General features: G+C 41.4%; 1 protein-coding gene across 2 annotated transcripts in view; it reads right to left on the bottom strand.

Moving 5' to 3' along the window:
• Positions 1 to 27,388, bottom strand: part of LOC101005808 (beta-chimaerin) — a 90,168-nt gene that overhangs the window by 16,253 nt on the left and 46,527 nt on the right. The window contains exons 2-3 of one of the 2 annotated variants that reach the window (XM_017956822.3): positions 19,624 to 19,701; positions 3,671 to 3,755 (exon numbers count right to left, since the gene is read on the bottom strand). In XM_017956822.3, the coding sequence (XP_017812311.2) occupies positions 3,671 to 3,755; positions 19,624 to 19,701 (163 nt within the window). Of the gene's footprint in view, positions 1 to 3,670; positions 3,756 to 19,623; positions 19,702 to 19,758; positions 20,077 to 27,388 lie in introns of those variants that run through there. The other variant, XM_021935226.2, reaches the window with a different exon arrangement.

The following is a 27,388-nucleotide window of genomic DNA, read 5'->3' as shown; positions in this document are numbered from 1 at the left end:
TTTTACTGGCTTGAGTTCTCTATCTACCCTCCTTCCAAAGTTAAAAAAAAAAAAGTTCGAATTCATCTTTATCAAGATGAAAAACTCAACAAAGCTCAAGTGACTTCAATAATATTTTGATACCTCTATCTAGTGAATGTAAATTTTGGCTAACTGCGCTAAATAGAGTTGGCTGGGTTTCTTGTTGAATCCTCTTTTATAGAAGATCATAATAGCACCTACCCCCTGGCATTAGCCATGAGGCTCAAATAAAAGTTAATAAAGTGTTTAGCATAGTGTCTAAAATATAGTTAAGTACTATATATGTGTTAGGTCAAATAAAATCAATAGCAAATATGGTGATAAAAAATGTAAGTATATCTGCCCAGCTATTCTTCAGTGATTTCATTAGGAATTCTTAGTATGTCTTACAAACTTAATTTAATTTTTTTTAAATTCTGATAAATTTATCATTTTAACCATTTTTAAGTGTATGATTTGGTGGCATTAAGTACATTCATGCTGTTATGTAAGCACTACCACTGGCCATCTCCAGAACTTTTTTCTTTTTTTTTTATTTTTTTCTTTTTTATTTATTTATTTATTTTTTTTTTTGAGACGGAGTCTCGCGCTGTCGCCCAGGCTGGAGTGCAGTGGCGCGATCTCGGCTCACTGCAAGCTCCGCCTCCCGGGTTCACGCCATTCTCCTGCCTCAGCCTCCTGAGTAGCTGGGACTACAGGCACCCACCACCGCGCCCGGCTAATTTTTTGTATTTTTAGTAGAGACGGGGTTTCACTGTGGTCTCGATCTCCTGACCTTGTGATCCGCCCGCCTCGGCCTCCCAAAGTGCTGGGATTACAGGCGTGAGCCACCGCGCCCGGCTTTTTTTTATTATTATACTTTAAGTTCTAGGGTACATGTGCACAGCGTGCAGGTTTGTTACATATGTATACATGCACCATGTTGGTGTGCTGCACCCATTAACTCGTCATTTACATTAGATATATCTCCTAATGCTATCCCTCCCCTCTCCTCACCACCCCACAACAGGCCCCGGTGTGTGATGTTCCCCTTCCTGTGTTCAAGTGATCTCATTGTTCAATTCCCACCTATGAGTGAGAACATGCGGTGCTTGGTTTTCTGTTCTTGCTATAGTTTGCTGAGAATGATGGTTTCCAGCTGCATCTATGTCCCTACAAAGGATACGAAGTCATCCTTTTTTATGGCTGCATAGTATTCCATGGTGTATATGTGCCACATTTTCTTAATCCAGTCTGTCATTGATGGACATTTGGGTTGGTTCCATGTCTTTACTATTGTGAATAGTGCCACAATAAACATGTGTGCATGTGTCTTTATAGCAGCATGATTTATAATCCTTTGAGTATATACCCAGTAATGGGATCACTGGGTCAAATGGTATTTCTAGTTCTAGATCCTTGAGGAATCGCCACACTGTCTTCCACAATGGCTGAACTAGTTTACAGTCCCACCAACAGTGTAAAAGTGTTCCTATTTCTCCACATCCTCTCCAGCACCTGTTGTTTCCTGACTTTTTAATGATAGCCATTCTAACTGGTGTGAGATGGTATCTCATTGTGGTTTTGATTTGCATTTCTCTGATGGCGAGTGATGATGAGCATTTTTTCATGTGTCTGTTGGCTGCATAAATGTCTTCTTTTGAGAAGTGTCTGTTCCTATCCTTTGCCCACTTTTTGATGGGGTTGTTTTTTTCTTGTAAATTTCTTTGAGTTCTCTGTAGGTTTCCAGAACTTTTTTCATCTTCCAAAGCTGAAACTCTATACCCATTTAACAATATAACTCCCCATCCACCTATCGCCTGTAAATACCATTCAACTTTCTACCTTTTGGAATTGCCACCCTGGGTACCACATATAATATGAATCATCCATTTTCATTTAAGACCTAAAGCAACAATGTGTTTATGTAGAGGTTAATACTGATGTTTTATTAAAATTAAGATGTTCTATAACAAATGTAAAAATATTCCATTCTTTTACAAAGCAGTAGAACTCCATATGCTACAAATAAAGTCCAGTGCATTCTAAAAATACTCTAAAAGATGTAATATATGGAAAGCAGAGAGGCAATGATGGTTCTTCCTAAGCTTTCATGATTAGTTTTCAGTCTCCCTGCTGCTAAGAGGAAATATAAGGCCAAAGAGTAGCCATTGGAGAATACTAACAATATGGCCTCAGAAAATGTCTTATTTTAAAAAACAAGACCAGAAAAAACCCCACAAAAACCCTTTTATCCCAGAGAAAGTTGAAAAGTTGCTGTTCACAGCTAATATGAAGCCCAGAGTTTTGTTCTCATAATATTGACTTTGGACCAATTTCTTGCTGAAATTGGATAATACCAGCAATTAGGGATATTTTTGGTAGGTTCAATACGGACAGGCCAAATTAATGACCACTGAGTAATTCAGATATTCCACCCCTTTGCTCAGTGGCTGAGCTGGGAGATATGTTGTGACTCCTGGCAAGTCAGTCTTTGGTGTTAATCAGGGTTTCTGAATATTTATGGAGAAGCTGCTTCTGAGCTATGTTGACCACCCCCTTAAACGTAGACCTGCAATGGGGGAGGTATAACTACTTGAACCATCCAGGTATCAACACCGGTGATTGGTATATTTACATAATAGAAGCTAGAAGCCCCTTCCAGGCAGAGAGGAGGATTTAGGATTACAGCATGCTGTGAGCCAAAATGGGAAAGATCACCTTAATTAGTGTCATTACCTTATTGTATTCTAAATGCTGCTAAGATTTTAAAAAATCATATCCTAGCAAGGAAGAAGTCAGTCATGGTGTTGGTAGAAACCTGATCAATATCAGAGGAGGTTGGTCTTGCTCCCAGCCACAGGTGTTTGCCAGAAAAACCATGGCAACATGAATTAGGAAACCCAGTTACGCATTAATTTGGCAACTCTTTATCATTGCTTTAGATGTACCTTAATAAGATGTGTGCTATTAGCAATAGGTGTATACCTCCGGTTCCAGGTGGAAAATTACCCAGGCTTTCCAACTACTTTGAAAATATGTGATATCAAATCAAGGTGCATGGTTTCACTGATAATCTGATGACAAAGAGACACTGAGCATGAGCTCTGGAATCCGGCTCCCACTGAATCAGTATTCTATTCCTTACTGCGCAGCCAAGGGCAAATAAGCCCCTGTGTCTTCTTTTTTTTTTTTTTTAAATGAAGGATAATTGCATCTCTCCCAAGGTCTGTTGGTGAGGCTAATGACATGATAAATAGAGATTAACTGGTGCCTGGTATATGGTAAATATTAACCACCTCTATTACTATTTTTATGTCTTACCTTTTGTAGTAAGATGGGGTAGGAAAAAGTATGGCTTTTCTAGCTATGCAGTTCCATCGGAATTGATTTTTTTTTTTCTTTTACGGACTACTGCCTATTGTAAGAGGCAGATAGGTGTTTAAGGAAATGTACTGTTTTTCTTTCCTTGCATAAACATGAGATATTCTTTTTCATTCCTGCAAACACTTGAAATAGTTTCCCCATTAAGCACAGACAGGCCTTGAACCCCGCAGAAAGCTAGACTTTTGAGCTAATCTGAGCACATTTCCCAGCACTGGAGAGACATCCTCCAGCTCAGCACAGTGGCATTTCATATCGTTGGAAAAGAAGGAAGTTCTGTGTCTACCTGAGCACCGGACCCCTTGGGCGATGAGCCCCCACATGAAATTGGCACAATATTCACACCAATGTGGGCCTCGGAACGTGTGGACCTGTGATCCAAAAAGAAGCAAAATGTCAGAAAATTCAGTCATTTAAAGGCAGGTAGCCTCAGATATGTCAAAGAAGATCAGCAGGAGCGATCCCCCACTGGGCTTCTCCTTCCAGTAAGGCAGTTGCAAACAGATCCTGAGAAAACAGAGATGTGCTTTGATCTTCGAAAATCCTTCATCAATACACCATGCTCCAGGACAGAGTCAGAAAGGAGCGTGGAGAAACAGTTTACAGGCCATGCCATCAGCTAAGGAGTAAGACTCTGACCATCCACAACAAGGCACTGTGTAGACAAACCCAAGATAGCCCAAGCTGGTCGCTATAACCTGCATTTAGCTCAGCAAGTTCTGGAAGGCAAAACTCAATTACTGTATCCTTTAGACTGAAGTTTTCCCATCTCTACAGTATCCAGGCAGGTATAAATAAGACATGATTATGGGATAATTAAAAGGTTCCAAGTCTTTGAGCTACTTCCAAAAAAAGGCATTTTAAAAAGTAAAGGAGTTGGCTAAACATGCAGGCAACCAGTAGGGCCTATGGAATTGCTTTCCCCGGAGATAAGTGTCCATATTCAGTAGGACTTAGTGTGGCCTTCAGGTAAGTAAGCTGAAAATCTTTCCTGCTTGACCAAAGTGCTGGTCTCATTGATTGATGCCCCCAGCCAGTTGTTAAATATTCTGAATATCACAAAGTAAGGATGGTCTTATCTCTGATTATTGAGGCATAGGTCCTCCTGTATTAAATTATGATTTAAAATAAAAACAAAACAAAGCAAAAATACTTGCATGAAAGAGCTTTAAGAAGCAAATGTGGCCATGGTCAATCTAAAATGACTACAGGCAGTCTATTGGGGGCATACAAATGTGCTGTGCACGAAAATGTCCTGAATTTTCACAAAGTTAAAATATTATAAAACATTATAGAAGGCCTTTCAAAGTCATAAACCTCTATTAATAAATAAAAGAAATGTAGACAATGTTTCTGTTTTACAAACTGCTTTTATTTAACAAAAAAGCAGGATGACGAGTATGGTCACAATTTAGAAAGGTGTTCATCCGAGTTCTTAAGAAAAAAAGAGTCTCTGTCTGAGTTCTTTATTCATACATGTTAGTAATTGGGTGTATATAAAGAGGCAAACAAAATGGATCTGGATCTCTTCTAAGGAAACAGATGAGTAAAAGCAGAGAAAGAAGATAAGCTAGTTAATAAATTAAAAAGAGCAACTTACGACTCTGTAATAAAGCGAAGTTATAGTAGTCTTTCTGGTATTTCATTTATCACATGCAAACTGCCTATTATATAGTTCCTGCTTTGAAAATGATGCCAAAAATTTCTCAACATTTTTCTAGGGAATGACCCTAAGAAATGACAAAGCATTTTTAACAGGAATGCAGATAATTCATCCCAGAAGAACTCACAGGGCCAAATGTCGTAATTCACTTAGAGGCCTACAGAGATTGAACTCAGTACTAAAAGAGTTCCTCAGTAAAGTATCCTATCTAAAGTTGGACATTTTCTAAATTCAGCAGTCATACATTTCTTAATATTTTACTAGAAATGCTCTTAATTATGGCAGCAAAGTCAATTGTTAATCTGCTGTGAAGATCAATTAAATATAATAAAATAATATGTAAAATGCAACTCCAGAAAAAAAGTATAAAAATGGCTACAGAAGAAAAAAAAGATGAGGCCGCTACTAGAGAGACCAAGCGGGGCCCAACCTTATCCAGAATGGTCAGGAAAGCCTTTTTTGGAAGGTGACCGGATGGAAAAGAAGAGCCAGTTCTCTTCCATAGAGAAAAAGAAAGGGACAGAGATCATTCCCAGCAGAAGGAATATATGGAAGCCTTGCAGGAGCAAAAGAACTTGGTGTGGTGAAGGAACTAGATGGCCAGGGTGGCCAGAACACCAAAAGTTGGGGGGAGAGGAATTGGGATGAAGTTGAAGGTAGGATAGGAAAAGTTACACAGGGCCTTAAAGGCTTTATTCGTGAGTGTGGATTTGGTTTTAATCTAGGTATGGTAGGAAGTTCTTGGAGGACTTCACATAGATTTTTAAAAAAGATTATTCTGACAACTGTGTTGAAAATGAATGGGAGGGTGTTAATAGTGGAATAGATATGAAAACTATGTTGTAGTCTAGTTGAACAATGATAGAGTCTAACACCTGCATGCTGGCAGTGGAGATGGAAAGTGGATGAATTTGAGATATATTTTGAAGACAGAATTTACAGGACCTGATAATAGAGTAAGTGTGGGCCTTTGAGGGAGAGAGGAGTCAAGAATGACTCTGAGATTCTAGCTTAGGAACTAGGTAAATGATGATACCATTTGCTGAGATGGGAAAGACACTCTTCTGGGGAGAAAGTGAACAATTCCAATTTAGGTGAGTTAGGGTTAAATGCTGCTATGATATCCAAGTGTTAGTGTCAAGTGGGAACTCATAATTTGAGAGCTCAGAGGAGGAGTGAAGACCAGGGGTATACATTTCACCATCTCTGATGAATAGATGATATTTAAAATTGTGTGAATGAATAAAAAGTATAGTCTTGCATCACTTAATAATGGAGATACATTCTAAGAAAAGCATCCTTGGGTGGTTTTATCACTGCGGGGGGGATCATCATAGGGTGTACTTGCACAAACCTAGATGGTAGAGCCTACTACACATCTAAGCTATATGGTATGGCCTATTGCTCCTAGGCTACAGACCTCTACAGCATGTCACTTTACTAAATACTGTAGGCAACTATTACATAACAGTAAGGATTTATGTATCTGAACATATCTGAACATAGAAAAGGTACAGTAAAAATATAGTATAAAGGATAAAAAATGGTACACTTATATAGGGAAGCTCCATTATAATCTTATGGGTTCACCATGATATATGTGGTTCACTATTGACCTAAATATTGTTATGTAGCACATGACTATATTAAGGGTAGGGAGCAGAAAACAAAAGAGAGCTCATCCCCAAGCACTCAGCGTTCAAACATTTAGAGAAAACCAACAAAGTGTTCCAGAAGCCAAGAGGTGGAGAATGTTTTAGGGAACGAATGGCCAATTGTGTTGAATGCGGCTAAGAAGTTCAATGAAATAAGTACTTTTAAATATTCACTCAGATACATGGAAGTCATTAGCAACCTTAGCAAGAGCAATCTCTTTGGATGGCTGAGGGTAGAAGACTCAACTGAACTGAAGAAGGTAAGGAAGTAGAGAAATATGTGGGCACCTCCTCTATCAGGAAGGCTGGCTATGATATTCAGCAGAGATATAGGATAGCTCAGGGGAGACGTGGAGTCAAGGGAGGACTTTTTTAAAAGATGGGAAACATCGGGGCAAGTTGACTTGTTGATGAAATTTATACAATAGGTGAGAGACTGCAAATGCAGAAGAGAGAAAAGATAAGCAAACCAGTCATGATCTTCAGAAGTTGAGAAATGATGGAGTTTAGGGTATCGGTGGAAGCAATATATATTTAAGGAGAAGAACAGTTGAGATCTTTCCAGAATTTGTAGTAAGAGACACAAAATCTTCAGATTAAAAAAACACTAAATGAGACTCAAACCAGATAAATAAAAATAATCTATATCTACGCCGATTATACTGAAATTGCAGAACACCAAAAGACAAAGCAAAATCCTAAACAACAACAACAACAAAACCAAAACAGGTTATCTTTGAAAGGACAGAAATAGGTAAAAATATACTTTTCTTCAGCAGGAAGAGATGAATAGATTATTGAATAATTTCATCAAAGTGCTCAGACAAAAGTATTGCCAACCTAACTTTTATACCCAGCTAATTATCATCTAAGAGCAAGGGTGAAGTAAAGATATTTTAAGACAAATGTCAAGAGTTTCCAATCACAGATCCTCACTTGAAGAAATACTAAAGGGGCCGGGCGCGGTGGCTCAAGCCTGTAATCCCAGCACTTTGGGAGGCCGAGGCGGGTGGATCACGAGGTCAGGAGATCGAGACCATCCTGGCTAACATGGTGAAACCCGCCCCTACTGGAAAAATACAAAACTGGGGCCGGGCGTGATGGCGGCTTCAGGTCTCAGCTGGATTTGGGAGGCTGGAGGCTGGCGGTAACGGCGTGGAACCCGGGAGCGGAGCTGCAGTGAGCCGAACAGGGCCACTGCACTCCAGCCTGGGAGTACAGGCCAGACTCCGGCCTCCAAAAAAAAAAAAAAAAAAAAAAAAAAAAAAGAAATACTAAAGGATATACTTCAGTGAGAAGCAAATTGAATCTAGGAGGAAGGATTTCCAGAAGGCTACATGGAGCAGTGCAAAACTGGTAAATGTGGGTCAATCTAATCATGCCCTATTTGCATACAATGATAACAAGATGACTAATTTTAGGGGCCTTAAACACAGGGTAAAAAAATGACATGGAAGTTTGAAGGGGATGAAGAAGTCTAAAGTTCTCATAATTTGGGAAATGTAAGAAGAGCTACTAATTAACTGAAGAATATTTTTACCACTATGTGGAAGAAGAATTTTTTTTTTTTGAGACGGAGTCTCATTTGTCGCCTGGCTGGAGGTGCAGGGTCGTGGATCTCAGCTCACTGCAAGCTCCGCCTCCCGGGTTCCCGCCATTCTCCTGCCTCAGCCTCCCGAGTAGCTGGGACTACAGGCGCCCGCCACCTCACCCGGCTAATTTTTTTTTATTTTTTAGTAGAGACGGGGTTTCACCGTGTTAGCCAGGATGGTCTCGATCTCCTGACCTCGTGATCCGCCCGTCTCGGCCTCCCAAAGTGCTGGGATTACAGGCTTGAGCCACCGCGCCCGGCCGTTTAAATTTTTGATAATTTAAAAAAGGGTGGGATGAAATCCATTAATCAAAAGTAATATATGGCTGGGTGTGGTAGCTCATACCTGTAATCCCAGTGCTTTGGGAGATCAAGGTAGGAGGATCACTTGAGGCCAGGTAGAGACCAGCCTGGGCAACACAGCGAGACCCCATCTCTAAAAAGAGTTTGAAATTTAGCTGGGCATAGTAGCACATGCCTGTAGTCCTAGCTACTCAGGAGACTGACATGGGAGGATGGCTTGAGCCCAGGTGCCCGGGGTTAAAATGAGCTATGATGGCGCCGCTGTACTCCAACCTGGACAACAGACTGAGATTGTCTCTCTCTCTCACACACACAAATACATAAAAGAAAAAGAAATATAGGTTTAATGAAACCAGTGAAAAGCAGGGAAGGAGAAAAAAGATGCAATAGAAAAGCACAGTGATTATAAAAAAAATCCTAATACAACTCTAATCAGAATAAGTGGCTCTAATTCATCACCAAAAAAGATTTTTAGATAACATTTTAAAAATCCTTTCAAGAAACACAAACATAACATGAGATAAATGTAAGAAAGACGGACATACCCAGCAAACTAGCCAATAGAAACCCAAAACAGAGCAAATATATGTATTTGCATTATTAGCGATAGAGACAATAGAGATTTATTTTTACCAGAAGGATATAATTTTGAGCTTTTGTATGACAATACGGTCTCAAAAATATAAAGCAAAATTGAAAGACTTACAAAGAGAAATTGGCAAATCCACAATCATAATGATTTTGACATCTTTCACAGAAACTAGTAGATCAAATAGCTAAAGTTGCTCTATGAATACAAAAGGGATCTCATATCCAGCAATTCAAAGAACACACACACTTTTCAAAACCACTTGGAATATTCATACCAATTGACCACAAATTAAGCTTCAACATATATAAAAAATTGATACCATACATACCAGATTCTGAATATAATACAATAACATTTCAAATAGACAGTCAAAGGCCAGTATGTTTGGAACGGTACATTTGGTACCAGTAGCATACATTGAAAAGACAAGAAACCAAATCACACATATATGGATACTTGGTATTTCTCAGAAGTGGCATTACAAATTAATGGGGGAAGGATGTCAGACAGATGAATTATATCCTATTTTCATCTTATTTCCACCTTTCCAGCAACTCATTATTCACTCATTTGTTTGATATTTACATGCTGATTGCCTGCTTTGAACTTGGCCCTGTACTAGTCCTTGGATATACAAAGTTGAAATAGATCAGAGGAATAAGAACTGCCTGCACTCAAGGATCTCATTATCTACAAGAATAAACAGGCAATTATGCGTCAGGTGATACAGCGGAACATGTAAGAGATCCTATGGTAGTATAATGAAGAGAATAATACATTCTTCCTAGAAGTCTGGGGATGGGGATACTGAACTGGGCTTTGAAGGATGGATAGGAATTCACAAGCCTGGAAAAGATTGAGCAGGTGGGGCAGTGATGGTGTTGACTGGGGAGCAGATGACTTGAGGAAGACATTTATAAAAGAGGAAACAGCATAACCAAAGGCCAATGAAGGTGGGCTTAGGTTTTGAAAGGCATTCTTTTCTGGCAAATGGTGTTTAAAAAAAAAAAAAAAGAATGACATCACGTTGTTCTCTGAAACATTTTGAGTGGATGAAATAACCAACCTGTTAAATATCCGTATATCTTGGGGTAAAAATGAAAATGCAGTATTTAGAAATTACGTGAGTGGCTACATGTTTACTGCACATGGACACAATGCATACTGACAAAATATAAACTGGCCTATTGTTTCAGGAAAAACAGGATAGGCTAATCACAGATTTTTCTAAAATTTCACTTCTTTGCCCATATATTTAAAAATAATTGAGCACATCAGGATTGCATTTTTAATGCTTATTATCACTGTCCATATTTACCAACATCCTTTCCCAACAAGTATCCCTATTGCCTTTGATCTCATTTGTCCAGCCAAATAAATGCATAGACGTTTCAAATAGCAGGTAACGCCCAGTGTCCCCACACAGTCCCAAAGAAATGAAACAAAATGAAAATAGAGTGGGGATGTAAAGTTAAACATTATTTTAGGCCCATTGCCTACTTTTCTTTTTGGTGATGGGCCATTGTTTATTTTCATGACCGATATATTGTTCAATTTTCTTTTGGATCCACAAGGACAATCTCTAGACAGAAGGCTACATGTAAATGCTGAGGGCATGCTCTGAGCCGATTTTATTTGGCTTCTACTTATTATGTCTACTCTTTCATTGAAATACACCATATATTAAAATTCACTGGTCAGCTTTTTCCATTTTCTGAAGTTTATTGATTTGCAAGAATATCTTTTTAGAGAAAGAACATTTTGAAAACTTTAGGGCAGTAACTAAAATATTCGAGACAGGAAGAAAATACTCCAGACAGGAAGAATGTCTGTCCAAGACTATTATACTAGGCACGGTCTGCCTGGAATTCAAAAACCACACCAAACAAAAAAGATGATATTACATGAGATAAGGTATGTTTGACAAATAGCCCAGGAATGGCTACTTTGTAAAAACAAGAGCAAGAAGAGTCATCCAGAGAGATCTCAGGCATTTAGCAACTATCCCTCAACACAGCTCTTTCTAAATGAACAGGATGTTATTTGTCGCATATCTGCTGAATCTGGAAGGCAGTATTCTCTAGTGGTTTTATACCAGATATGTTTTGATGGGTCAATGTAGACACCACCCAAATGTATTAATATCAGCTCAGCCTGGGATCTAAACTGTAAGAAGGAATAAGTGCTGTTTATGACATACTGCAGTTGAGAATTTTTGCTTTTTCTTACCAGTATACATCATGATTTCTTAGCCTTGGCACTACTGATTAACATTTTGGGCTGGAAAATTCTTTGTAGTGGGGTTGTGCCTTGTACATTGTAGGATGTTCAGCAGCATCCCTGGCCTCCACCCACTAAATGCCAGTAGCACTCTGGGACAAATCACAAATATCTGCAGGCATTGACAAATGTCCCCCAGGGGTTGGGGGGGCGGTGTTAGGGGGGGGGGGGGGTGAAGTTTCCTTTATTGAGAAGCACTGGTATAGATGGAAACCTTATTGCCTCAATTTGTCATTTTATTATTCATATTAAAAATCAGAATGTTATTCTTTTGCTTTGAAAAGGAATTTTTGGGTCAGAGGCAGTTTGTTTGTTTGTTTAGCTACTTTATGTTCACAGAAGACAGAGCTAAAGTCCCTTCCAGCTACATGTGGCTGGGTTTTGGAGGTCTAGTCTAGCCTTTGCCCAGGGCTAACTGAGAGGCTGGAGGGCAGGCAGCCTATCCTGCGTCACCCAGGTCAGCAGCACAGTCAAGGCTTCCAGATCTCTGCCAAGAACTCTTCCTATAATTTACTGTATTTCCCATAACCATGTGACATTCATCTCTTATGAAAAATTAGGTTAAACTTTGGATTCTCCCCTTTTGCAAGACCAGATGAAGTACTAACCTTGAAGTGACCCTTTTCAGATGTAAGAAAACACAGCAGAGGTGAATCAATCTATGACAGAGACTCTGAGTTCCCTCTGAAAGGCTGGCCAAGCAGCTGGGGCAGGAGAGCTGAGTTTCTCAAACCCGGCACCACAGATCCCTGGACTTCTCATTAGCAGCTGCCCTAGTTTAAGATAGGATTGCATTTCTAAAATCTTGATTGTCTCAAAGCTTTCTGGGAGTCTCCCCATTGCATAAAGTAAGATATTCTCATGCTAATTAACTTTGGTCAGGTTTATGAGCACGTGGACACCCACATCCTTTTGACACTTTCCTGCTCCAAAACCTCGAGTGGTTCCCCATTGCCAGTGGTGAGGTTTCTCAGTCTCAGCACTACTGGCATTGAGGGCTGCATAACTCTTGGTTGTGGTGGCCTGTCCTGGACGTTTAGTAGCACACCTGGCCTCAACTGGATGCCTCTGGAGGAAGGAAAGGGAGAAGGAGAGACAGAGGAAGGAAGAGATAATGAAAGTAGGGAGGGAAAGGAAGGAAGGAAGGAGCGGGGAGAGAAAGAGGGAGGGAGTTAGAAGGAGAAAAAGAAGAAAGGAGGGAGGGAAGGAGGAAGAGAGGGAGAAACTGGCTCCAGGTATACTCCCAGTTCCTGTTTCCACCTATCCCTGAGTTTTGAGTATTCCCTGGAGGCTTTATGAGACCATCCTGTATAATAGTCTATTTAGCTTAAGATAGTTTCCAGGGGTTATATTACTTGAAAACAAGGAGTTTGTCTTCATTATAATGGTGGAGCAGGCTGAAGTAGGAGGCAGACAAAAACAACTCCGATTCATAGCACTCTGGGAGCAGAAACAACTTTTTTTTTTTTTTTTTTTAATAAAGCCATATATTTCCAAACCTATTTATTCCAGTCTCACTTTGAGTCCCTCATTTTATATTTAAGGTGACGAGTTTTGTCTTTCTTTTGAATTTTCTTTCCAGACTTGTTTCTGGCAAAACAGCCTTTTCTGACTATTAACTTAAAACAACAACAACAACAAAAAAAAAAAACAAAAAAAAAAAAAACAAGCCCCCAACCATTCTGAAGCCAATTTCTGCCTGTGTCAATTTGCAGGTGCAATATCCAGCTGTCCCTGTTCTCCAGGCACAGTAGTAGTATCAGATGGACAGAAAAGGGTGATGGACACCTGGGAGTTTGACAAGAAGGCAAGGCAGCCAAAACGCTGGGAATGACATGAAGGGCTGACACACTTTTATGAGGTCAACGGGGAAGAGGAAGAGAGAGGGGCTTGCATGCAGGAAGCAAAAAGTCTTCTTCAAAGCAAATGACCACTAGACTGAGAAGAATGCAAAAATGAATGAAAGGCCTCGAAATCATTAAGGAGCCACAAATCCAAACCGGGAGGTGGTGGTGCTGCCACGTCCTGGACAGGTGTTTTAGTGGGAGCGTGGGGACACATTCTCAGCCTCTTGAACTTCTAGTCCTGGCCTCCAGGATAGCATGGGGTGGGGGCTGCATGTTGAGAAGGAGCATGCTACGAGAGCACACGCAATGGAGTGTGCCATGAGAACGGGGTGCTCCTGGTGCATGCTCAGTCTGTCAGCAGAGTGGGGGACATAATAAGAGTAAGTAGGGCAACCATTTCCCCTATGTCCTGATGGGACGCTTTTGAAAGGCACCACACAGGACAGCTGTTGTGAACGGAGACAGATCCCTCCTCCCCCTCACCCGCCTGCCCACATGGATCAGACACGGGGTAGCACTGCACAGTCACCATCCCTGGCAAATGGGGATTGAGAGCTGGCCTGACACATCCTGGTAGGGCCTCCATCTCTCCTGCACCATCTGATGACCCTGGCAAGGGCCCACTCCCTGGAAGGACTCTAGTACAATGAACACAAGTGCATACAACACTCAAGCCACACAAGAGGGCAAACTGCAGGGCGGGGAGTGAGGAGAGGGCTCCGAAAGCTCAACTGTAGGGAGATGCGGTCCCCTGCTTTCTGCCAACATGAATGAACAGCTTGCGGGCCAGGACCTGTTCTAGACACTGGGGTTTCTGCAGTAAATAAAATAGACAAAAATCCCCACTCCACGAACCCTGTCTACCCACCCCCTCCCATCGGGAGTTTCCCTCTGGTGAGGGGAAGGCAGGCAAACAAACACGTAAATATGTACTAGGTCAGCTGGTGATCAGTGCTAGGGAGAAAAGGAAAGCTGGTACAGGCTGGGCAGGAGGTGGAAGAGGGGTGGAAAGGGAGTGGGGAACACACAGTGAGGGGGGTTAGAACTTTCTGGGCCTCTGCTCTCCATCCATATTCCATATGAGGAAGAAGGAAGGGTGTCCTGGAAGCGCATGGGGGTGGGAGATAATTTGGTAAGAAAGAGTGATGCAGATCCCCATGCAGACTGGAGAGGCTGGGAAGAGGAGCAGCAGGCTGAGTGGGGGAAGGGCCTGCTCAGGAGACCCTGATGGCTCCAGGGCCCAGGGATCATCATCTTTCTACCATCTGGTCCATCCCAGCTGAAGATTTAAATGTGATGGACTCCTTTCTGTCCCCCAGGTCTCTCCCCTGCACTCTATTCGCTCCTGGCACATTTCTGACTCCAAGTGTTCACTCCTGTTGTTTGCATAGCCCGGGTGCTCTTTCTTTCCCCTGTATAACCATCCCTGATCTACTTATTTACTTGGGCTTCAGCCAACTTTCCACCTCCCCACGAGGATTCTTGGTTAAGGCTGAGAGAACAACCACACTGCCTCTTACACAGGATCCCCAGCACCAGGGAGCCCCCTCCTCTTTGAATGCTCACAGAAGCTTGTCTTTTACTCCTGTTTTTTTATACATCACCACAGGGTCAGCTTCAGGGCACATGTGACCTGTGCGGTGGCACAGAGCCCTGTCCTTAGCGTGGTTTAATGCGCTGCTGTCACAGTTCTGAAAATCTCAATAATTTTTTTTTAACAAGAACCTCACATTTTCATTGTATACTGGGTCTCACACATTACCTGCCCAGTCCTGCATAATCAATCACACATATTAGTGTGAACTTATAGCTACATCATAAATTTGATTATAAAGTATAACATATACTCTGAATAGGAACCAGCCACAGCAAATAGACACTTCTAACTTACTATTAAAAATGGAAGCTTACCAGCTATTTTGAAGTTTTTTGGTGCCTCTTTTAATGAAGAAATGCTTGGTAAAGATAAGAGACAAAGAATAACTAAATTTCACCACTTTCTATCAGAGCAATGAAGCATTAAGAAAATGCACGAAAACTTTTCTTTAAAGATGTTAAAAATCAATAGCCATGGAAATTAGCAGTTGTGCCTGGACCAAGGGGTTGACACTTAGGAGCAATTAGATTAAATCTAAAGACCTTTTTTCATGGACATAAAAATCTTTAATGAAACTGTAAATTTTAACATTACTGACAATGCATCCTTTAGGGTGATGCTGGAGATCCTTCCTATTGAAGGTTTCTGAAAATGTCAATTACACTTCCTGTAACGGGTTGCATTGTATATCCCCCGAAAGGTGTGTTTCACTCCTAACCCTGGGTCACTGTGCATATGACCTTATTTGGAAATAGGATCTTTGAAGATATAATTAAGACGACATCATACTGGATGAGTATGGGCCCTAAATCCCATGGCTGGCAACCTTATAAGAAGATGACAGATATACAGAGACACACAGAGAAGGCTATATGAAGATGGAGGCAGAGATTGGAGTGGTGTGTCTACAAGACAAAGAATGCCAAGGACTGCCAGCAACCACCAGAAGCTAGGAGGGAGCTGCAGGGCAGTTTCTCTTTCAGAGCCTCCAGAAGGACCCAACCCTGCCCATACCTTGATTTCAGACTTCCCAGCCTTCAAAACCATGAGCAAATAAATTTGTGTTGTTTTAAGCCACCAAGTTTGTGGTCATTTGTTATGACAGCTTTAGTATAAAGTACTTTTTAAAAGCTGGGAGAAAAATGTGTGAAATCTAATCTAAATCACCTAAGTCATCCATTTACTTTTTAAAGAAACGAGGGATATAAACCAGTATTGGCTACAGGATGGAATACATTCAAAGAAATAACCACTATCAGGCTTTATTTCATTTTCTCTTACATATAATTAATGAGAGAAGAAGCAAGAGATGGTAGAAAAGAGACAAAAGAAAGAAGGGCATGAAGAAGAGAGGGTAGAAAATAAAAAATAGAAAAAGCTAGACACAAAAATACAAGTGAGAGGCACGAAAAGATAATAATAGATGCTAACATCAAATGGATACTTACTAGGTGCCAGAGACCATGGTAAGTGACTCGCATATATTCTTTATACCTCACAACACTCCCATTTTTAGATGAGGGAACTGGGGCAGAGACAGCTGAGCTCTTTGGAAGAACATGGTGTGGCCAGGAGTACTACGCGGGCTAAAGCTACCTCAGCACTGTGCTAAGTGTGGGGAGGAAGCCGAGCAAGCCGACTCCTGGGCCTCTGGGGTTGGCTGGCCTGAAGATTTTCAGAGCTCAGCCATAAGGTATTATTAAGTGGACCATTCAAAAGAGAGCTATTCCAGTTACAGCAGAGTGCCTCTTTAAATCAACGAGATAAACAGAGATGCAGTTATAAAACGAGCTAAATAACCGAGTGGTTTTTCTCTTGACAAACAGTTTTCATTTTAGAGAGGAGTGTGTTCATTTCACCATTCCTCCAGCACTTCTCAGTGCCTAGTAGGTACAAGTAACCCTAGGAAATCCGGGCTTTAAATGAGCAAAAATTGCATCAGCACACAGTGTTGAAAAGTATACAATTATTGCACGCGATGAGGCGCAACTGTCCTTTGGTTCCCAAAGCTTTTGTTCTCAGAGCTGAATTTTGCTTTGCTTAGACAAACTTTGAGAAGCAAAGGCAGTGACTGTGAGCTTTCTCAGAGAATGGAGCACAAGGTCCCAACTTAGGGAATGTTGGGGGTTTCTATTCATTCCTCTTGACAAAGCTCCTGGGCAGAGCAAAGGAAAGGGCTTTTTACCTGGGGTAATAGTCCTGACTGGGGCAAACAATCTTGTTATGGGGTGAGAAGACAAACTCTACTGGCAGATTCGAATGGCAGATAGGAGGCCTCTAGACGAAAGTGCAGGCAGCACCTAATAAAGCCTATTGGCTGATGAGCATGAAAATGTGATTATTTGTCTTTTTATTGATTGCTGACTATATGCTATGCACATAATAGCCTTAAATATTAACCTGAATTACAAATCAAGAAGGCTTCAGAATAAAGCCCATTAGAAGTTAATGTAAGTAAAAAGCCAATGTAAAATTAAGGTCTGAAACACAAATTCCAAACAGATGGCAGGGACATAGGATAAGAAATTTCTTCCTTTAGTTCAGTTCAGTGGCTTGTCCCTAAAAACCTGCCACTGTATTTATAGCCTGAGCCTGCTTTTTGAATGTTCTTCCAAAAACTATGTAAAGTTTCCACCTAGAGTTAGTTGGGGGTGAGGAGTGGGGAGATTGAGGGTGGAAAGGGCAAGGAAGGACAAAGAGGATGCCTCATCCTCCCCTGCCACTCATTCTTAAGGACAGTGGCACCAACAGTACCACTGAATGCCACAATCAACTGTCACAGCTACTTGGGGTCTGCTAAGTTTCAAAGATATCTATTTAAAACACGGAAGAGAAACGCTCCTGTCTGGCTTGTGTACTCCTCTTGAACAACTTCTCTATTTTGTGCCTTTTCTTCTTTCAAGAGCTGCAACAGTGAATAGCTATTGAGTTTTTAAGCAAATACTAAAAGAGCTGTTCTCCAGTGATAAGTAATATATTGTGTTAGCAACGGTACTACTTAAAAAATAAGATTTAACTATCTTTTTGTTTTAAAATGTCTTAAGATTAATTTTCCATTCAGGGATCTAACATTAAAAGGACTGAAATTAGTTTTGAAAATATCAACTATATATATTTGTGTGTTTTTAACACAAGCTCAGACACAGAATATACATGGACAAGCTACTCCATGCAAACATTATTATAGTACAGAATAATTCCAATTTCTTAAAGCCAAATGAATTGGAATTTTCAAGAGGAAGAAAAAGAATTTACAAGTCCATGAAGATCCATCCTCTCATCACTAGTAGTGTATCCACAGGATGCAAAAAAATCAAGGATTTCTGCTAAAAATCAGAAAAACACTTTCTTAAGGCCAAAAAATGTAATGAGGATAAAAATGGAAAACAGAGTTTAAAAAAAAAAAAAAAAGGGAGGCATTTAATGCTCCAAATTAGACCTGTCAATATTCAGTGATGGGAGAAATATGAAAAGCTTTGGCATAGAAGAGGACCTATGCAATGCAATTCTTCACCCTAATGCTAAGTATGTAGGGCTGTATAATTCCATTCCTCAGTTCAATTATAGCATGCAAATGCCTGAGCTGCTGGCTTTCTAAAAACAGATGCAGGGAAACAGACCAAACTAACACCAATGTACATTTAATAGATGAATATTTGTCCTTAGAAAGGATTGGAAAGCAACAGAATAAAATCAGTTTTCCCTCGTCACCTCTGACAAAAGGGTTATCTAATTCCAAGAGTCACTTGGGTTACTGACCCTAAAGGAAACAAGAATTTTTTTAAAAGAAGGCAATTCACATTTTGCTTCTCCTGCATATTGTTTTCTTCCTGGGTCCTCCCTCTCCACTCTCCCCAGCTTTCAAACTGCCAGCTCACTTTTTGGGGGGAAGCCTCTAACTCTAACCTGTCTCTCCTCCCCTCAACTGCAATTCAAGCTAGACAATTTGGCATCAGCGTCCCTTTCCAGTCCTTCTTGGAAAACACTTGGGCAAAGGAAACAGGCCATAATTTTCCGATGGCAGGCCCCTTCTACAAGTACCAGTCTGAAACGAAGATAGCGGTCTTTCCAGTTTCTAAATTCACATGGGAAATTCCACTTAACCCCCCACCAGGTTTCCAGATCTTTTTGTTTGGTCTGGTGAGCAGGATAAAGGCTGTGACCAAGGGTGCCCCCCTGCTAGCCGTACCCGGAGCACAAACAAAAGCTTCTGGATGGCATCTCCTGTCATTATTTGATTTCACAGCTGTCTACGCATAAAAGAAAGGAGTTAGCATCACTGAAAACAAAAGACAAAACACAAAACGAGAAACAGGCAACTGTTTTCCCTTGCTCGGAGACAGCAATATTCTTTACTGAGTGGAAAAGTACTGCTCAGCTCCCAGCAGAACATCTCTGACTGAGAGAGACTGGGCATGCTCTGTGTTTATTTCACTGGACATGGGAACATGAAGTGGCAATGGGCCCAATTCTCCAAAACTAAGTCAACATCCAGATAAGGTGTTTCCAGGCATAAGCACTGAGGAGACTGCCTTCTGAGGTCTCCAGTTTGAATTGATAGAAAGCACAGGTGTTAAGCTTATAGCTAAATGTGGAAGCAAAGGAATTCGTTGTCTCTTGACTTTACAATCAGAAACCCGACGGAAACTATACACTGTACCTTTCCACCTGCCCTTTTGTAACAGAAGAAGGAATGCAGAGGCTTGCTTACCTTAAAGTTGTGTGTCTTCTCATAGTTGAAGTGGTTGTCGTTGTGTGTGAGGGCTGCCCTTCGAACCAGGGAGGAGATCTGTGAACAGGCAAAGAGTTTGAGAGGGGGCCAAAGAAAGCCGCCTTTGACACCCACCTTCACCCCCAAGGCTACGGCCAGCAGTTCTTGGCGTTTCCTGCCCTGCTTAGACTTCCGAACCACAGCACACTTTTTCTCATTTTCCAGCCACAGTTCTTCAGAGAACATAGTGCCTGGATCCCAGATCTTTCTAGTTTCCTCTGCAGAGCGCAGGAAGCCCCGTGCTGTCAGGATTTTCGAACCGCAGCTAATGTTAGGAGGCAGATTTGAGGCAGCTGGGTCCTGTCTGCAGCAGCCTCCGGCATGTGACCTCAAAGGCCCAGTTTGAGTGATGGAGGGGGCTCGGCTTCTGAATAAGGACGGGCCGACGTGTGCCTGGAACAATAGCAAACATTCATGTGCACAGCAACCCCCAGAAGCGGTATCCAGTCAGCCACTGAGGATTCAGGGAGGCAGAGGCCGGCAGCTTGCTTTCTCCTGCCGCAGCACATTGCAAAGGAGAGGTCTCCCCTACTTATTAGCACATTTTACACTCAAACACACCAGCGCGCACACCCCCCAGCCAGCTCTGATGTTCAAAGTGTTAGGCTGCATCCAATTCATCTGGGGCTCTGAACCCCATCCTGGGCTGAACTCCAACAGATTAAACCTTTAAACCCTGATGACTGTTTAATCTTATAGGGGTAAAGCCTATGTCTCTTTATTAAAAATCTGCCTTAGCACTTGAAAGCTTCATTTGTATTCTTATGCATGCATTAAATTGGAACAGTCTGAGTACCAAATGGGGTATCAGAGGAGAGCAAAGCTTTTCCGCTCTGAGTTCTACAAAGTTGCAGAATAAGAGGCAGGATGTCTTGCCCCAGGACACTCCCTGGGCTCTCCTATCCTTCCTGTGTGGAAAAACTCTGCTCAAACCCACCCAGACAAGACAATATTCCTTACCTAAAATCAAAATATCATAGTTGCTTTTCTTTTCAATAAAACATCTTCAATGTTCATTCTATTAGTGCCCAAGCCTATAAAAATGCCCTCCTTGCTCTTAAAAGCATCATCTGTTTGATGGTCTCCCATGACCCTAATTCTTTGGTCCTAGGTCTCCCCACGAAAAGAAGTAGGGAAATCCTGATATCTTGGGAGTACTCCTGACTCACTGGTGAAGATTAATGCAGCTAATGCCAGAGAGTAAAATTAATGCTTTAGGAAGTAGAAAACAAGATCTAGATAACTGGGCCTTTACGTAGATGGGCCGTCCTGTCCTCTACTGAAACAAGGGCTCCATGCTCCAGCCCCTCCTAGCAGCCTTGTGAAGAGTAACCAAAGATCACTCCTTCCCTTGTGCAATTATTTATTCCTGGTAGTCACCATGATTTTAACTTGGCTCAAAAATTCATCCTCCCATTTCATCCTCTCGTTACCTTCAATAATGACACCCAATTTTTATGTTAAGCTATTGAGCACAATAATTTACACTGTGTCAGAGGACGTTAGAATGTTTCAAAGGCACTTAACTCATTGAATCTGCAGCATATGGGTGTGAGGAGCAAGATTTTTATTCCCAATTCTTTTGGATGAAGAGATTGAGGCACTGAGAGGTAAAGCAATCTGCCTAAGGACATGCAGCCTAGTTTAAGTGGCAGAACCAGGGCTAGAACACAAAGCATCTGTGTCCAGCGCCCATGCTCTTCAACACTGTGTCCCGCTGCCTCGGTACACTCATGTGCTGCCTCATCCTGCCATCAGTCCTGACAAATGCTATATCTCAGATATTGGTTGAGCCTGGCCTCTCCCTACCTTTCTTTCCCCATGTAACTCAGACCCTTGTTATCTCTCCAGTCCACCTTACACATAGCTCTACAACAATCTTCCTAATCCACCCATGCTTCTCCATAGCTTAACTGTGTCCTGGCATTGCTGGTTTTTCATAAGCTGATCCTAATGTACCCAGCTCATCCTATTTCCCTACACTCCCCTCCACAAATCCTACAACATCTCTTCTGTGACATACTTAACTGCTCACCTTGGTAGCTTGCTCTGTTCTTTAGAATATTCTACCATCCTTTCAACATATCTACATTTTCACCAACATTTACATTCTAACTCTAATGTTACCCTTTCCAAAATGACTTCCCCAAACTCCCCATTGTAGGCCAACTGTGTCCTCTGAAATCCCATCGTGTTTTATCCACATTTTTCTGATTGCACTTGTCACTTTCTGTCTGTATTATAGTGACTATAACAGCTCTTATCCCTGCCACACTGAGAACTCACTGTGACATGCTCTATGCTTAATTCACTTTTGTTTCCCCCACAAATATGTCTAATAAGAGTCCCTGCCACAGTAGACACTGAATAAATGTAAGTTGCTAGAAAGCACAGGTACATACAGGAAGCCAGGGTTGTGGAAGAAGGTGTGCAGAGATGACTGCATAGTGTGGGGTCTCGAGTCCCTCCTGAGACCACCCATCCACTGCCTTGGCTTCCAGAGACAAGGTTCCCTCCAGGGGTCTACCCTCTTAATGAGCTTCACCAGGCCCCTTGGCCCTTCTTCCCACTGTGTGATTCTGAAGGACAACTGCTATGGCAGGGGTTAAGTGAAGGCTTGGCATACCTTGGCAGGGCTTCCCATCCTTAGTCTACAGGTAAAAAGATGGAGAGAAGCAAAAAGGGTCCTTTCCCAACCTTCACTGCTAGCAAAGCAAGAGAGACCTTTTGATGGTGAGCTATTTGTGTAAGGGCAAATTCTGTGATGTGGACTGGACTAATGACACGAATATACCAGTTTTAGAATCCGATCAAATTAACGAAGGAGACCACTACTCCTCCTGCGGCTCGTCCTGCTACAAAATAACTATTTACATGGAAAGTGGGCAAAAGAATCTCCCCCTTTTGGTCTATGGGTGGTTGAATACAATGAGATTTAATATTTTTTCATGTCTGTGCTTGTATGTATAACAAGTAATTTTTATTTCCATTTGTGACAGTGATTTCTTTTTCAGCTATTGATTCAATAGAATTGACCCAAACACAAGACACATTCAGACAAGTGAAGGAACTACACACTATTCCCTGAGGATGCTTCTTTACAGGGGACTAGAAGTATTAGCCTTTGAGCAAGCATTGCTGTGAGCAGTGTGGGTGACCTCAGACCACCCTCTCATTGAGGGAAAACTGATTACAGTAATCTCTTGGTGAAAACTTCCCTCTGAAATGACCCCATCGCACAGAGCTCTTTTTTATCTCAACTCCTCAAGGGAAGCTCCTTGCCTTGTTTTATATGCTCCGTAATGTCGAATACAGTGTTCTCTATACACAGTGGACATTTAATACATTTGCTGACTGTCTTCTTCTAATGAAAATTTCTACCTGACCTGTTTTAATATATACATTCATGAGACGAAGCACATTTCCCTACACGCTCTGTTTGAACCAGGGATTCTCACTGGAACGAATGGTCTTTTGGGCCAGATATCTGTTGTTGTGGGAGGTTGTCCTGTACATTGCAGGGTGTTCAGTGGCATTCTTTGCCTGTATTCACCAGATGCCAGTAGAGCCCCTTCCCCCAAGTATGATAATAAAAAACGTCTCCAGACATGGCCAAATATTCCCTGGGAAGCAACGCTGTCTCTAGTTGAGAATACTGGGCTAAATTAATAACACAAATATTAATATTTATATCATGCTTACTATGTGCCAGGTATTATACTTAGCGCTTTGCATATATATATATATATATATTTTTTTTTTAATTTTTATTGGTTTTTTTTTTTTTTTTTTGAGATGGAGTCTTGCTCTGTCATCTAGGCTGGAGTGCAATGGCGCGATCTCGGCTCACTGCAACCTCTGCCTCGCAGGTTCACATGATTCTCCTGCCTCAGACTCCCAAGTACCTGGGACTATAGGCACGTGCCACTGTGTCCGGCTAATTTTTGTATTTTTAGTAGAGATGGGGTTTCACCATGTTGGCCAGGCTAGTTTCAAACTCCTGACCTCAAGTGATCCACCCACCTCGTTCTCCAAAAGTGCTGGGATTACAAGTGTGAGCCACGGCACCCGGCCCACTTTGCATATTTGCACTCATTTAAGATTTAAAACCCTATGAGGTAGGTACTACTATAATTACCCTTATTTTACAGAGGAGGAAATGGAAGCTGAGAGTTTAAGTGACTTGGCCACATAGCTGGTAAGTGGTAGAATATAGGCACAACTAACTGAGCCTATCTTTCCCCAAAGCCCTAAAGAACAAGTGTCTTTCCTTCTACTACACTTAATATCAAATTTACCTTTTTAACCATTTAAAAATGCAAACTCCAATGGCATTTAATGCATTTACAATGTTCTGCAACGATCACCACTACCTAGTTCCAGAACATTTCATCACCCCAAAATGAAACCCTGTACCCATCAGTTCCACTCCTCATTCTCTTCTCCTCCCAGCCTCTGGCAAACACCAATCTGCTTTCTGTCTCTATGAATTTGCCTATTCTGGATATTTTGTATAAAGGGAATCATACAATATATGGGTTTTTATATCTGGCTGCTTCTTTTTTCTTTAGATATTTCACTTAGCATGTTTCGAGGTTCATTTATGTTGTGGCATGTATCAGTACTTCATTCCTTTTTTGTTGCTGAATAACAATCCATTGTGTGGATATACCACACTTCATTTCCATTCATCAGTTGATGGACATTCAGACTGTTTTCACCTTTTGGTGAAAACCTTAGTGGCATGTGAACCATGCCACTAAGAATATCCTCATACAAGTTTTGTTTGAATGCTTGTTTTCAATTCTTTTGGGTATACACTAAATCTAGGCTTTTACATATTGTTTAAACAGTCTCTCATCCCCATCATACTTACATTAAAAAATATGCAGTGGCTGAACGCTTGAATTACTCTCTTCCCCGTTATAGTCAGTCAACGAGTAGCAGGTCTGGTGTTCCCGGGACTGGTTTTTAAAGAGGAGACTTTAGTTCTCCCTGAGCCCACTGTGAAAGCAGGTACTACTTAAGATACTTCTGGAAGTAGGTGGGGCTATAAATAAATGGTGACATAAGCTCACCACTTCCTTTTTTCTTCTTTTTTTGATGAATAAAGGTTGGGATTCTATTTTCTAAGCCCTCTCACTGTTCTTCTTTCTCTCTACAATTAGCATCCTGGATCCAAGAAGGAATCAAGTAACGAGAAGGCAATGAGAGGTTGTCAGATAGAGACAAGGAGGAAAGGGTGGGTCAATGGGCAGGAAGACCTGGGAAAATGGAGCCCTTTGGGGTGTCTGTGGACATATAAAGTGCCCAGGAAAGGAATGGTAGGAGAAAGACATATACCCCTCTCACTATACTGGCTTTAATAACCTAGCATCATAAGCCCAGAAGGGACCTTAGAGGTTCATCTAAGCAACAGCTCCTCCTCCACCTGGCTTCAGGCAGGACCACCTCTCGGCTTCTAGGGAACACAACATTGTGCTTTATCAGTACCAATTTCTAGAGAAGGTGATTTGCCACCAATCCACAAGCTTTCCACAAACTTCAAGTAAATTCCAGTGCTACATTTTAAGGAGGGCTCATTGAAAATGTCATCATTAGTCCCTGGATGTCTCCCTGTATTCCAACCACAGTGTCTGTGCTGCCGAGAGCTCTACAGTTCTGTTTATTGAGTCTGAATCTTCCTTAGGTATTGCCCGAGCTATACTCCTATTCCAAACACTGTCCTGCTGTTGCAGCCTTCTCTGCTTCATGGCAGTGCATGAAATGAAAATCAGTATTAGGAATGATGAGGAGGGTGTGGTGAGGAGGGTTCTTTAATATCCCACTGGTGTTTGTGGGATAAGTTGGAGATCGATCAAAAGCCTGGAAAAGTTCATGTGCATTGATCCAATTATTCTATTTCTAGGATTCTCTTGAAAAGGTCTTCAGACTAAGATATAGATAGATGGATAGATAGATAGATAGATAGATAGACAGACAGATAGATATAGAGATACAGATATTCATCAAAACAATATCAAGAAATGTGAAAAAGCCTAAACAGTCAATATAGGGGAAAAGTTAAATAACTTATGGCATATAAATGTAATAGGGTATTATGGAGACATTAACAAAGCAATTAACAGAACATTTAATGATGAGAAGATTTGCCTCTGATATAATGTTAGGTGAGAAGTAGGCTCCTGAGTCATCTATAGTATAATTCCCAGATTTGTAAGTAGGTATACACAGAAAATATCAGAAGAAAACACACCAAAATACATTCAAAATACATTCAATCAAACTGCTGAAGATAAGCAACAGTTACCTCTGAGTGGAAAAATTTTAATTGACATTTATTTTCTTCTATATTCTTTTCTGTTTTTTTCGAGCTTCCTACAATGACTATGTTCTTATTCCATTATATAAAAATGATTTTTAAAGTATATTATAAAACTCTTATTAGATTTAGTGTGCATGGATGATAAATTCTTAACCACTGAGCTTGTCTAATCCCTCCTCCGCTTTTTACAGGGCAAGAGACCAAGAGCCAGAGAGGTTCCACAATTGCCTCTTATCACAGAGCTATTCTACAACTAAATCTGGAAGCAGATCCAGACTTCAGCTTCTCCTGCCTCACACCTGCAGGCATCAGAACCCCCAGAGGGCTTGTTAAAACATACTGAGCCCCACAGTTTCTGGTTCAGTCAGTATGAGATCAGGCCGGAGAATCTGCATTTCTGATCGGTACACAGGTGATGATGTTGCTGGTCTCGGGACCACACTTTGAGGACCCCCATTTTATTTTTCCACCGAACCTGTGGGCCGCAGCCTTGCCTGATAATTAGAACACACACACACACACACACACAGACACACACACACACATACACAAACACCCCATGCTCAAGCTCTACCTCTACCCAATGAAATCCAAATTTCTGGAGATGGGGGATGGGCTGTAAAAATCCTCCAGGGGCTTGTAATGTGCTCTTAGAATTGAGTGTGACCACACTAATCTCAAGTGCTTCAGTTCAAGGGGATTGTTAGAAAAGATGAAAGTATGAACACAGTCAGTGATGTTGACTAAATCCCCTCCAAAGGAATTAATATTGTTTCAAACACAAAATGTGATCATGTTTCTGCTCATGCTCACCCCACACCCACCTCCCATGATGCCACTTAAAACCTCCAGAGACTATTTAAGGCAAAGGCAAAAATCCATACCATGCCCTGCAGGGGCTTGTGGGGTCTGGCCCCTGCCACCTTTCCAGCCTCGCTTGCCACCACTTTCTTGCTGCTACCCTAAGCATGTATACACACACCTATTAGTATGATTTTAAAATTATGATCTAGGGCCCTCACTAGCCTGCTAGCCTTATGAAACAGGCCCAGAATCAGGTCTCCTGAGGTTCTTCCCATGGAAATCCTTGGCACCACATGTGTGGCAGATTGGGGGTGTTGGCTGCCCACAGCCCACTGACACAAAGACTCATTCCTCCCCTCTGTTCCTAGAGAAATTTTACAAACATCTAAAGCCGAAAAATTATTTTTAACCTACCTATAAAAGAAGAGTTCTATTAACTCTTCTCTGGCGACTAGCATGATGCCAACATTGGCTTGACACTCAGGAAAGTTTTGTTGCAGAAAACATAAACATGCCCATTTTTCGGCAGCTCTCTGTCTTCCTTTCCTTCCATCAGAAATGATTTCGACTCTTATG

The sequence above is a fragment of the Papio anubis genome, chromosome 4 (assembly GCF_008728515.1).
Source record: "Papio anubis isolate 15944 chromosome 4, Panubis1.0, whole genome shotgun sequence".
NCBI classification, from domain to species: domain Eukaryota; kingdom Metazoa; phylum Chordata; class Mammalia; order Primates; family Cercopithecidae; genus Papio; species Papio anubis.
The sequence above is the reverse complement of the archived record's forward strand: the minus strand, read 5'-3'. Positions and strand labels throughout refer to the sequence as shown.